Source organism: Octopus bimaculoides, chromosome 26 (assembly GCF_046866305.1).
Source record: "Octopus bimaculoides isolate indiv1 chromosome 26, ASM4686630v1, whole genome shotgun sequence".
Taxonomy (NCBI): domain Eukaryota; kingdom Metazoa; phylum Mollusca; class Cephalopoda; order Octopoda; family Octopodidae; genus Octopus; species Octopus bimaculoides.
The window spans coordinates 13367309-13382308 of record NC_142953.1 but is presented as its reverse complement, the minus strand read 5'-3'; the positions used below and the strand labels follow the sequence as shown (position 1 = coordinate 13382308).

The following is a 15000-nucleotide window of genomic DNA, read 5'->3' as shown; positions in this document are numbered from 1 at the left end:
AAAATCATGATGAACATCATGATCTAACTGCCTAAATGGTATGGGGGGGGGGGGAGAACAAAAAAAAGGAAGAAAAAAATAGGTGTGGAATGAAGATGAAACACAGCACACGAAACAATTTGTGTCAATTAAGATATTTCAAAAGAAGGAAAAAAACAGCCCCTACCCTCATTACAAAAAAAAAATGGGGACAATTAATATCAATAAAATGAAAGAAGACCTCCAAAAACTGAGGATGCCAACATTAAAAACTGTTTACCTACATACATTATTCTAAATCATTTCAACTATCACCAAGACTACCACCACCACCACCACTACCACTACAACATTCACAAATTTTTCTACAACTAGCACCACTATCACCACCACCACCACCACACTTGCCAGTTACTAACAAACTTTATTAATTCCAGGTAACAAATCATTACCAGACAATGAAACGAGTAGTGGTGGTGGTGGTGGTACTAGAATAGGTGATGGTAGTAGTGGTGGTGATAGTAGTAGTAATGGAGATATTATCAGTAGTAATAGTGGAACTTGCAAAGGTGGTGGTAGCGGTGGTAATAACAGTAGTGGTAGAAGTAGAGGTGGTTGTAGTACTAGGAGTGGTTGTGGTACTAGGAGATGTGGTGGTGGTAGTAGTAGTAGTGATTGTAGTGATGATGGTTAGTGTTAGAAGTAGTGGTACTAGCAGAGGTTGTGGTAGTAGTGATGGCGGCGGTGGTGGTGGTTGTCAAAGTGGTGGTGGAGTTAGTAAGAATAGTAGTAGTTGTAGGAGTACCGGTAGTAGTAGTAGTGGTGGTGGTGGTGGTGGTGGTGGCGGCAATAGTTACAGTAACAGTAGTTGTAATAACAACAACAATAAGAGAAATAATAGCAATAATAATTTTAACAAACAAAAAGAAAAAAAAATGCAAAAATGCTATGCGAAAACAAAACTGTCAGTATTGGATTCCCGAAAAATATCTTGAAAGAAAACGGGACCCACCCATCCAACCACCCCCAAATACTCCTTCCTTCACCAAAACAATAATAATAATAATAATAATAATAATAATAATAATAATAATAATAATAATAATAAAGTAAAATAATTCTAAAGTTTGAATCTCTTTAACAGCTTCATAACATAAAAGACGTTTTTGTAATCAATACCTCTGTAACAAATCCAAGTAAATCCCTTCGCTGTCATTTATAACAACAACAAGGTAGCTAGAAATAACAACTAAATTCCTATAAAAATACCCAAGCATCTTGAAAGCAAAAACAAACAACAAAAATATATAGAGTCCATTGTATAATGTATGATATATGTAACATGGATAAATTATATCAGAAAATATAATATAAGGGAGTTGAAAAAGTTTAATCAGAGTAAGATTATCCATGCAATTAGTAGATATAAACCCCCTTTAGGATATGCATAGGCAACCTTTTTTGCATGGCATGGCATCAGGTGGGTTGTGCTACTAAAAAAATTCAGGGTTGTTTCTTTGTTAGATGTACTATTCTGAAAGTTCCATGGACCACATGCAGCCTGAAGGCTGCAGCTTGGCCATGACTACTTTAGGGGGTTACCTGCTTAAATTACAATAAATATATAAATTGCAGATATAGCTATGTAATAAGAATCTTGCTTCTCAACTACATGGGAAGCAAGTCCCCATAAGTCCCCGATTGCCTGAGGTGCCACACAGTCCCCCAGCACGGCACTTTGGGCAAGTGTCTTCTACTAGAGCCACAGGCTGACCAAAGCCTTGTGAGTGGAGTTGGTAGATGGAAACTGAAAGAAGCCCTGTATGTGTGTGTTTCTTTATGTCTGTGTTCCCCACCACTGTTTGACAACTGGTGTCGGTGTGTTTACATCCTCATAACTTAGCTAAGTGGAAGAAGAGACCAATAGAATAAGTACCAGGTTTGATTCATTCGACTAAAAATCTTTCAGGGCAGTGCCCCAGCATGGCCGCAGTCTAATGACTGAAACAAGCAAAAGGTAAAACCACCCCACTGCAAGGAAAATAGCTCCAGACTTATCAGCTAAGGATGTTTATGACCAAAACACCTTTGATCATAAGTCTATCCAGTAAGAGAAAACCTAGGGTTAAATTACATCATCATCATCATTACCACTACTATTATTACCATAACCATCACCACCACCACTATCACCATCACCATCACTTCTACAAAAATTCTTCAGTTTGTTTTCTTTTAGCTTGTGTTTACATTTCCATTACGAATTATTTCGTTAGCGCTACTGCCATAATAGATATCATTGTGCCTGTTAATTAGGTAACTCCCTACTAACATTACAGCCCATGTAAACATACATATATACTGTACATACATATGTAAGTGTGTGGAGGGAGTGACAGAGAGGGAGAGAGAGTTAGTAGATGTGTGTATGTGTGGTTTGTATATAGATGAGTGTGTATGGGGTGCGCAAGTAATTGTGAATGTACATGGTATGTGTAAAGAAAAATATGGGCTGAGCTTGGGTGTGAGGGTGAGTATATTGTGCATGTGAATATACATCGCAACTATTGAATGTGTATGAGTAAAGATGTGCTGTGTGTGTGTGTGTGTGTGTATGTGATATGCTTATGTAGTGTGTGAGAGAGTCTGCACAAGAAAGCCTTCTTACATCACTTCTTGAAACTTCTTGCTTCTGTTTTTCACAGTGACAGTTAGATGGGGACACCAAAGGACATGCTCAACCCATGCTTTTAAGGATTTCAATCAAATTTGTGCGTGAAGATGTGATGTCCTCCACACCCCTATCCAGCTGAACATTCCTAAATCTTCCAGGCTCAAAGGTGCTGGTGCCACATAAATGCACCCACACTAGTGCTGCATAAAAGCACCTGGTACTCTCTGTAAAGTGGTTGGCATTAGAAAAAGCATCCAGCTGTAGAAACCATGCCAAAACAGACATGGAAGCTGGGCAGGTTTTCAGCTCATGTTAGACCATCCAACCCATGCCAGCATGGTAAAACAAACGTTAAATAATGATGATGTGTCCTGGTGACGACTTTAACCCTTTACTATTCAGTGCCAGTACTGCCTGACCGGCCTTCGTGCGGGTGGCGTGTAAAAGCACCCACTACACTCTCTGAGGGTTGGCGTTAGGAAGGGCATCCAGCTGTAGAAACTCTGCCAGATCAGATTGGAGTCTAGTGTAGCCATCTGGTTTCACCAGTCCTCAGTCAAATCGTCCAACCCATGCTAGCATCGAAAGCGGACGTTAAACGATGATGGATGATGGATTACTCCATCAAATGTAATGCTTATTTATTCACTTTGTTTTTAATTAATCATGCATTATCTCATAGCTTTGAGATTTCAACGTCGTGATAATGTATTTTCAGAATGACATTGTATGGCAGGTGTGAGAGGTCAGATCTGGTCAGTTTGAACATAAAACAGGTGGAATATTCTGGGTCGGATGTGGCCTGTTTAGATGCTGAAGGGTTAAAGACAGACAGAGTCATACAATGGAAACAGGAAGAATTTGAAGAGTAAAAGGTCAGGTTCTAATTAAATTTGCCCAACAGATCCCCTCCTCATACATCCTCCCCTCCCCCCTTATCACTCACTTACCCCTCAATGAATGGGGATACTCGTTGCTTACTAATAACTCTTCATATATTCCCCGCCACTACGACCACCATGACCACCACCACCACATCACCAACTACCGAAACGACCAAAACACCCATCCACCCAACCAGCTGATATATTGATTGTAGAGAGAGAGAGAGAGAGAGAGAGAGAGAGAGAGAAAGATAGAAGGAGAAGAGAGAGAGGGGGAGGGGAGGGACAGAGGGGGAGAGGGGGAGGGGAGGGACAGAGGGGGAGGGGAGGGACAGAGGGGGAGGGGAGGGAGAGAGGGGGAGAGAGAGAGACTTTTGCTTTAATTATATGTAATTGATAAAACTATTGGAAACTCAAGTTAGAAATAGCACACACAGAAGTGTGTATACATGTATGTATATATGTATATATATATATATATATATATATATATATACACACACACACGCATACATGTATATGAATGTAAATCATATATATGCATGTATATACACGCACATATATACATTGTGCATGAGTATATAAATATATATATATATATATGACACAGTTACACACACACACATGTACATACATACATGTATGTATATATATATATACATACAGTTATTTAATACATATTTAATTATGCAGATATAATTTCAAGAGCCATGTAGCAGTAAGTTTGTTTATGCCCAAAGTTAATTCTATTAAATCTATTATAGTATAAACTCCATTAAAATCTAGGAATTTCTATTATTCAATCATTCACCTAGCACCCGGGCCTTCTGATTAACATACAAAGGAGAGAGAGACAGAGAAAGACAAGGAAACACACAAAGGAAGTGGAGTGGGGGGGGGGGAGGAGCAAATGAACAGAGAGAAGATGCAGTGGCAGAAGGAGGGGGAGGAGGAAGAGGTAAGAGAATGGAGAGAGAGAGAGAGATAAAGAAAAAGGAAGAAAGTGACAGAAAGGGATAGAGAACAAGGAGAAAAGATGAATTGAAAAGCAAGCGAAAACTAGAGATAGATAAATCGATAGATAGATAGATAGATAGATAGATAGATAGAAGGGGGCGAGGGGGGAGAGGTAGTACTCCTGGAAGTTATCCAAGTTCTCAGTTAAATCTCAAGAAAAGGTCTTTGTACCCTCTGAAATGTCAGTGAGGAAGCAATTGAGAATTATTTCCTAAGTTTTCTATTTGTTTGATGTGTGGATGGATTGGTGTATGTGTATATGGACTGATATGAGTGTATGATATGAATGTATGTATTATGTATTGAACTGATACATATATATGGCTTGTTACGTATGTATGTATGGATAGATTGATTAGTATGTGTGTATGTAAACATGTATGGATTAGATTTGTATGGATTGTTATGTATGTATGATACAGTTTCGCCCAGCCCATGCCAGCATGGAATAGGTGAATTTCAAAACAATGATCTATCTATCTATCTATCTATCCATCCAGCCATCCATCTATCTATCTATCCACCTATCCATCTATCTATCTATCTATTCATCCACCTATCTATCTATCTATCTATCCACCTATCTATCTATCTATGTATGTATGTATGTATGTATGTATCTATCTATCTATCTAATGTGTGTACATATGTATCTAGCTTAGATATCTATCTTATCTTATCTATCCACTGGGCTAGCTAGTTTTATAAACACCCCAACAAACAGATCATAGCTTGGCCCTTCCAACTGAGGAAGGACCAATAAAGCTGAAACATGTCCATTGGTTTAACCATATAGCTTTAAAATCAAGATCCATTTAAAACTGCAATGCCTTATTTACCCCATCACACAATCTTAATTAGCTGATATTATTGGCAGTATCCCTCTTGCTAGTTGTATTACCAAAAAAAAAATTTCTTTTAATTTAAAGGGAGTATCTGTCTCCCAATTGCAATGATAATCTCAGTAAATTGAGCATTTCACAACTCACGTTTTATATATGCAGGTTACTCAACCAGACAGATCACAATATTTTAACCCAAAGCTATAAGTTAAAGAAGCCATTTCCTCTTGAATTCAAATTTTTTTTCTTTAATAAATAAGAATTTTTGCATCAAAACAACCAGTCCCACTTCACCATTCTGCACCGCCCTCTCCTGTCCTGTCCTGTCCAGCCCACCTTGCTCTTCCTTACCCCAATAACAGAATTTTTCCATGCAAGAAAAAGACTAGGATGGCATTTGCATGAAAGCAAGGAATCGGTGAAGCATATAATTTCAAATAATAATAATAATAATAATAATAATAATAATAACGGTAATAATTATGATGATGATAAATATATAAATAAACTAAACTAAGCTTTAAAAAGTGCTAAAAAATAAATAAAGCAGCTAGAATTTTTAATGCCAAATAATGTCTATAGAGATTTTATTTATTTAAAAAAAATTCTTTGATTCGTTCCTGCTGCTACTTCTTAATGTCCTGATCGCACAATAACGGTTACAAGAAAGATTACAGAATAGAAGGGATCTATGAAATTATAAAAAGCAAGAGACGTACACACGTAGACACATACATGTATGGATAAGTATACATCTACATACACGTACATAGAATAGCTATAGTTCCACCTTAAATTTCAGAAAGATTTTTACATAGGGACATTTGTAAGAATAAAAAATAAATAAATAAATAAAACCAAAGAAAGAGTTCATGCCTTCTTGATAATGAAAAGGATTGAAGCAAGGAGAAAATACATACATAAAATTAAAGAAAAATGTCTACCCCTATCTTCCAAATATAAAATGCTGGATTCACACCACTACTCACATGACACACATACATACACACAAATACCTATATACATACAAGTGTACATATGCATGTATCAACATACATACATATATGAAAATGTACACATATGTACACACATACAGACGTACACATACATGTGTAAAAACATATATATATAGTATAAAATAGTCATTGACATAAATATACACTTATGCAAAATAATGCTTAACAACCCCTCAAACAGAATACAAATGTAAAACATCAGAATACACACATATGTATACAAACACACACTGACATACATGGCAGAATCAATTGGAATACAGTGGAAGTAAAAGAAATAAAGTGTTGCCTTGACAACAACCTACAAAATATTTTCACAATTTCTTTTTCTTTGTTATTTTTCTGAAACAGCATAACATATACATACACCTGCACAGACATGTGTATATGTGCATGTGTATATACATAATACAGAGAGAGAAAGAGAGACAGGAAGAAAGAAAGAGGGAGAGAAAGAGAGCGAGAGAAACATTTGACATTTTATGCAAAGAAATTAATATAAGTGGTTGTGTGCGTATGAATATATACACACACGGGTATGTATAAATATATATTTATATATATATATGCAAACACACAAATGTCTATGTGTATGTGCATATATATATATATATATATATATATATATATACACAAATATATATATGTATATATACACACACACACACATATATATGTATGTATATATATATATATATATAAACACATACAAAATAGCAATCCAAAGGCATTGGTGGTTGTCTACCACAGCAAAAGCTATACTGTTAAATTCTGTGAGTCTGGATATTTTTGTATCCTGTATCTTGTTGAGGAATGTAAGATTCCAGGAATTAACCAGCAACTCTGAGAAAAAGAATTTTGCAAAGGTTTAAAAAAAAAAAAGGTCCTTTTTCTCACAGATTAAGGGCCAGTCTTGAAAATATCAGATTCCTTCTCTGGCCATGATTTATAGACTTAAACGAAGTCATGAACTTTGTCATAAATACATATGTATACGCATGCATATGTATGTAGATATATTTAATCATATGTAGATATGTGATTACATAATGTGCTGACAAGGCAAAAGCAAAGATGACATTTTTTTTTTCATGTATCTGTGTGGAATATATAGTCAATTAGTATATAGTCAATTAGTATATAAAAAGTAAAAGAGTCAAAAAGAAGAGCAAGTATGATTAGGCAGCTTTTTAATCGCTACAAATGTTTTGATACATACAGATCCTCGTATACACAGGATTTAAAGTTTAAATTAAATTATTTAATGATTTACCTGTATCAGAAGATCTATATGTATCTCCTCAGGTGATACTCAATTGCTGTCTCCGTAAGCAAAATTTAGATTTCCATGCTGTAACATCCATGGCTTTTTATTTTTTATTTTCACACATGAGGAATATCTAAGACTAGAATTGGTAGCAAACCGTAAGGATACTACTGCCTATTTGGGATTTCTAAGGGTGAACAAGCTCTATTTGTACTCTTATACATTCTTAACAGAACACACCTCAACTATATATATATATATATATATATATATATATATATATATATTAGGGACAAAATCCAAAATTACAGGTAAAAACTCAATTAAAATCAATTTATATTTATCTTATGATATTTACTTTACTTTATATTATACTCATTTACTGTGCTTTTAATTATTAATTTTTCTATATGTGATAGTGGATTTTCATCGATGAGTTTTTGAAACTTGGTTATTTTCCCTAAAACTATATATTTTATATATATATATATATATATATATATATATATAATATATTAGGGACAAAATCCAAAATTACAGGTAAAAACTCAATTAAAATCAATTTATATTTATCTTATGATATTTACTTTACTTTATATTATACTCATTTATTGTGCTTTTAATTATTAATTTTTCTATATGTGATAGTGGATTTTCATCGATGAGTTCTTGAAACTTGGTTATTTTCCCTAAAACTATATATTTTATATATATTTTATCTATAAAGCTCAATTTAATTTTGATTTTTTATAAATTTGATTTTAATTGAGTTTTTACCTGTAATTTTGGATTTTGTCCCTAATATTATTATAATTTTCTAATTTATAATTAACGTTTGTATCTTTTTATTATATTTATCTTATGATATTTACTTTATTTATATTATACTCATTTATTGTGCTTTTAATTATTAATTTTTCTATATGTGATAATGGATTTTCATCGATGAGTTCTTGAAACTTGGTTATTTTCCCTAAAACTATATATATATATATATATATATATATAAGCAATGGTAAATCTCTGAACGAGGTGTTAACAGTAACTGCACGATAAAGTGAAGTATATTTGCCATTTAAATGTGGCTGACCCCTAAGGGTGGATGTTACTGTTGCTTTTAGCCCCAGGATAACTTCCCTTGGCAAAAATAGACAGGACACAGATATGTGTCGATAAGCCAGCTGGAGGAGATGTTCTCCTGGGGCTAAAAGCAACAGTAACATCCACCCTTAGGGGTCAGCCACATTTAAATGGCAAATATACTTCACTTTATATATATATATGTATATATATATATATATATATATATATATATATATATATAAACACAATATGCATATACACACAGGTATAGACATACAATTATATACACATATATAAAATGCAAAAAAGATATTACCTTCTCCTTGAGTATATTGAAGAGTATCACATTCGCTGACTGTTTTTTCGTTGCAATTATTACGATTTCTGTAGAAAGAAAAAGGATAAGAAAAAACAAAAAGAAACTTTAAGATCATTGTAACTTCTGGAATGGATGATATTATGAAGTAAGAGATGATGATGATGATAATGATAATAATGGTGGCGGCGGCGGCGGTGGTGGTGGTGGTGGTGATGATGATGCTTATGCTGAAGAGAGAAATATTCCTTGACTTACCTTCTCAAAAGAATGATGATCATTATTATAGCTATAGCCATACAGAGAATGACGGCGACAATGGAACCTGCTATAATCCCAATTGGAGCATTGTTGTAGGGAGGTCGTCGCACTACAGAAGAGAACAGAGGAGAAATATACAATACAAATCAATAATATCTATGTACATACATACATACATATATATATATTTATATGTATATATATATATGTATGTATATATATATATATATATATATATGTATGTATATATATATATATATATATGTATGTATATATATATATATATATATATATATGTATATATATATATATATATATATATATATATATGTATGTGTATATATATATATATATATGTATGTGTATATATATATATATATATATATATGTATGTGTATATATATATATATATATATGTATGTATATATATATATATATATATATATGTATATATATATATATATATATATATATATATATATATATATATGCAACAAATATACAACTTAGAGAAACTCACAAGCACACACACACACATATATGTGTAAATATAAGGACCTATTGAAATAACCATTGTACAATTGTTTTCAGTTTGAGTTCCTTATATGTCAATTTTTTATGTCTTAAAACACACTGATATATCTTCTGACGATATACATACATAAATATATATATTGATGGATTCATAACCATTCGCACCAATATGTATATATATATTGTGGAGGCGCAATGGCCCAGTGGTTAGGGCAGTGGACTCGCGGTCATAGGATCGCGGTTTCGATTCCCAGACCAGGCGTTGTGAGTGTTTATTGAGCGAAAACACCTAAAACTCCATGAGGCTCCAGCAGGGGATGGTGGCGAACCCTGTTGTACTCTTTCGCCCCAACTTTCTTTCACTCTTACTTCCTGTTTCTGTTGTGCCTGTAATTCAAAGGGTCAGCCTTGTCACACTCTGTGTCACGCTGAATTATCCTCGAGAACTACGTTAAGGGTACACGTGTCTGTGGAGTGCTCAGCCACTTGCACGCTAATTTCACGAGCAGGCTGTTCCGTTGATCAGATCAACTGGAACTCTCGACGTCGTAAGTGACAGAGTGCCAACATATATATATATATATATATATATATGTATCTATGTATGTATGTGCATATGTATATACATACCGATACAGCTTGGCACCAATGACGTCGCAACTCATTTCTACAGCTGAATGAACTGGAGCAACAAGAAAGACGGTGTCTTGCTCAAGAACACAACGCACAGGCCATTCTGGGAATGAAACTCACTACCTCATGATTGAGAGCTCAACACTCTAACCACTGAGCCATGTGCTTTCAGGTCTCAGGAATGCTGACATTCCAGAAGCCTGAAGGAGTTGGGCTTTCCTTTTAAGGGCCTGTGAAATTTGAAGTGGCACAGAACCGATTAAGGTTGTCTTAAATAATACATGTGACTCCCACTAAATGTGTTGAGTGCCCTTCTCTTTTATTTGTATATATATATTATGAGCGTGACTCTCTAACCACTGAGCCCATGCACCTTCATAGAAAACCATGATTCTGTGAATACAGAAGATACAAACTAAAAGCAGTAGAACAGTAGAAAATGGTTTTGAAAATTAACCCTTTAGTGTTCAAACCGGCTATATCTGGCCCACATATTCTACTCATTTTATGCTCAAACTGGCTAGAACAAGTATCTCACACCTACCCTGCAATGTCATTCTAAAAATAAACAATTACATCTTTCTACTCTTGAAGCTACAAGATAATACCAGATTAACTTTTTAAAATGTAAATGAATAAGGATTACTTTTGACATATTAATTTGAACGCTAAAGGCTTAAAGATGAAAAAAAAAATCAAAAGAAAAAGAATTAACTTACTGGTGAATGTATGTGTTGATACAGTATAGAGGTCACTGAAATGGCCCCAACCTTTCTCACTTTTGCCACGCACCTGAAGAAGAAAAGGAGAAACAAAAAAATGATTAGATTACTCTTTTACTTGTTTTAGTGTTTTGACTGTGGCCATGCTGGAGCACCGCCTTTAGTCGAGCAAATCGACCCCAGGACTTATTCTTTGGAAGCCTAGTACTTATTCTATCGGTCTCTTTTGCCGAACCGCTAAGTTACGGGGACGTAAACACACCAGCATCGGGTGTCAAGCGATGTTGGGGGGACAAACACAGACACACAAACACATACACACATACATATATATATATATATATATATACGACAGGCTTCTTTCAGTTTCTGTCTACCAAATCCACTCACAAGGCTTTGGTCAGCCCGAGGCTATAGTAGAAGACACTTGCCCAAGGTGCCATGCAGTGGGACTGAACCCGGGACCATGTGGTTGGTAAGCAAGCTACTTACCACACAGCCACTCAATCATATTGGTTTAACATTTCGGCACAAAGCTAGCAATTTCAGGGAAGATATAAGTCAATTACATCAGTCCCCAGTATGCAATGGGTACTTATTTTGTTGACCCTTTAAAAGAAGGACACATATGCATAGATGTGCTGCGAATATGCACGTGTCATGTGAGTGTATGTGTATGTATATGTTTATGTGTCTGTGTCTGTGTGTGTCTTCTCAAATACAGCAAATCACCACAACTTAAGAGAACACGGTAAAAACTGAGCAAGCAATCTTGCAATGAAACAGATAAATTTGTGATTACATATTTATCACAAGGTCTGTTATATCTGTGTGTGTGTGTATATGTGATATTGTGTGCATGTGTGTGTATTTGTGTACATATGTGTGTGTTTGTGTGTATATGTGTGTGTTTGTGTGCATGTGTGTGTATTTGTGTGCATATGTGTGTGTTTGTGTGTATATGTGTGAATTTGTGTGCATGTGTGTATATATGTGTGTATTTGTGTGCCTAGGTGTGTGTGTGTGTGTGTGTATATGTGTGTTTGTGTGCATGTGTGTATATATGTGTGTGTTTGTGTGCATGTGTGTGTGTTTGTGTGCATGTGTGTGTGTTTGTGTGCATGCGTGTATATATGTGTGTATTTGTGTGCCTATGTGTGTGTTTGTGTGTATATGTGTGTTTGTGTGCATGTGTGTATTTGTGTGCATGTGTGTATATGTGCGTTTGTGTGCATGTGTGTGTATATGTGTGTATTTGTGTGCATATGTGTGTGTTTGTGTGTATATATGTGTGTGTGGGAGCATGTCTATGTATTTCTCCATCGTCTAAGACAACAGAAGGAAACAGAAAACAGAAGAGGGAAAGAAAAAGGAGACAGAGAGAGTGGCACAGAGAGAGTGGCAGAGAGAGAGAGAGAGAGAGAGAGAGAGAGAGGGAGAGGGAGAGAGAGAGAGAAACAGACAGTAATGAGGTGTAGGTTAAGATGCAGAGTGGGGAGGAGGGATGCCAGAGAAATATGTTTTAAAAACATCTCCCAATAACAACAGCAAAAAAGTAGTTAAAAAAAAGGGGGAACAAGAAGCATTAAATAGAGAATGTATAGTCATCGTAATCTATGTATTTGTTCGTTTATTTATGTGTTGAGGTACGTGGGAGTGAGTTGAAGCTGTAATATGTGGTGGTCGTGGCCGTGGTAGGGGAGGAAATAGTGAACAGGGGAGATAATGGTGTTGAGTGAATGACAACGGCAAGAAAAAAAAAAAAAAGGAAAATAAATTTAATAAGAAAATATTTAATAAAGAAATAAGTAATAAAGTTAGAAAAGAACAAACAAAAAAAAGCGATGTAGAAGGAATTTGATTATAATTTGTGTATCTAAATTGTAAAATAGGGCTTCAGGTTTAAAGGAATTTTTTACACATACATACACATGCACACATGGAATAAACTTTCACGTTTACATAAACACAGATTTATATATAGCCATACAAATCTATCATATATACATACAAATACACACACTCATATATATACACACATATATATGTATAGTTATATACACGTGCATAGACACATAGGTGCATGTGTGCATAGTTTTAGTATGCACATTAATTTTTTTTTTACATATATACACTAACCAGACATACGTATTGGCATACATAATCTTTAATGAATACATTCAATGCATATGATAACATACGTTATGCACCCATTTGACACATGTATACATATTCATATATGTGTGTGAGTGTGTGTGTGTATTTATATATAAAACCCTGTATAAATGAACATACATATCTATATATGTGTGTGGGTGTATTTATATAAAACACCGTATAAATAAACATACATATCTATATATGTGTATGTGTTTATATAAAACCCTGTATATATGTACATACATATCTACACATATATATATATATGCATGTGTGTGTATTTATATAAAACTGTATATATCTACATATATATATGCATGTGTGTGTATCTATATAAAACTCTGTATATATGTACATACATATCTATATATACATATATGTGTGTGCGTATTTATATAAAGCCCTGTATATATGTACATATCTACATGTGTGTGCGTGTGCGTGCATTTATATAAAACCCTGTATATATGTACATACATATCTATCTATGTGTGTGCATGTTTATATAAAACCCTGAATACATGTACATACATACATATCTATATATGTGTGTGTGTGTGTGTGTGTGTGTGTGTGTGTGTGTGTGTGTGTGTGTGTGTGTGTGTATACAACTGTGTATAGAATTGGGAAGAAAAAAATATGTTGCCAACGAAAACCCAGACAAATAAGTTTCTTTGAAGAAGACATCATGGAAGAAATATTAAGAAACCAGAAAAATCAGAGCAAAGTGGTAGTGTGAGTAGGTGTATGCATATATGTGTGTGTGTGTGTGTGTGTGTGTGTGTGTGTGTGTGTACATATGTAGGTATGTATAAAACAATGAAAGGAAAGGGGGAATAAAGAAAATGGAAGAAGCTGTGTTGGGACCTAAAAAAGACTTCCAGAAATATATGGTTCCGAGAAAGGGAAGTCTTGGAGAAGGAGGACAGTTCCTGAAGAAATGTGAATTATGAAAGTGCGAGAAAATGCATGTGCAGCGGTTTGGGAGAATATGGACTGCAGACATTCTTAGGCAAGAATAAGAAAAAAAAAATGGAAGAGGAAGAAAAACCATATTCTTGGGTATATATATATGTATGCATATATATATATATATATATATATATATATATATATATATGTGTATATGTGCTATTGATGCTTAGATATGTATATATGTGCATGGACGCATATAGATGCATGTGTGCATAGTGCTTAGTCTGCATATTAATTTTTCAATATATACAGACATACAGATCAGAATATACATGTGTATATATATATTATATATACATACACACAGAGACTATATATATATATATTTATATATATATATATATATATACATACATACACAGACATATATATATATATATATATATATACACACACACACACACACACACACACAGGTGTACATGCATATGTGATTATATATATCTATATATATACGTATGTATACACACACACACACCTACACTCATACACAAACAAAAATGCAAAAATGAGATTATCAAAATATCATTTTCAGAACATCAAAGTAAACAATATATGAGTACGTATGTCGGCATATATATTTATACACACACACACAAAGTTTAAAAAAAAACAACAAAAGCTGACAATCACTACC

The 15000-nt window shown here is 34.2% G+C and overlaps 1 protein-coding gene across 1 annotated transcript in view; it reads right to left on the bottom strand.

Moving 5' to 3' along the window:
- Positions 1-15000, bottom strand: part of LOC106882795 (ephrin type-B receptor 1-B) — a 417752-nt gene that overhangs the window by 60824 nt on the left and 341928 nt on the right. The window contains exons 8-10 of the mRNA XM_089343023.1: positions 11226-11298; positions 9337-9448; positions 9079-9146 (exon numbers count right to left, since the gene is read on the bottom strand). Of these exons, the coding sequence (XP_089199149.1) occupies positions 9079-9146; positions 9337-9448; positions 11226-11298 (253 nt within the window). The remainder of the gene's footprint in view (positions 1-9078; positions 9147-9336; positions 9449-11225; positions 11299-15000) is intronic.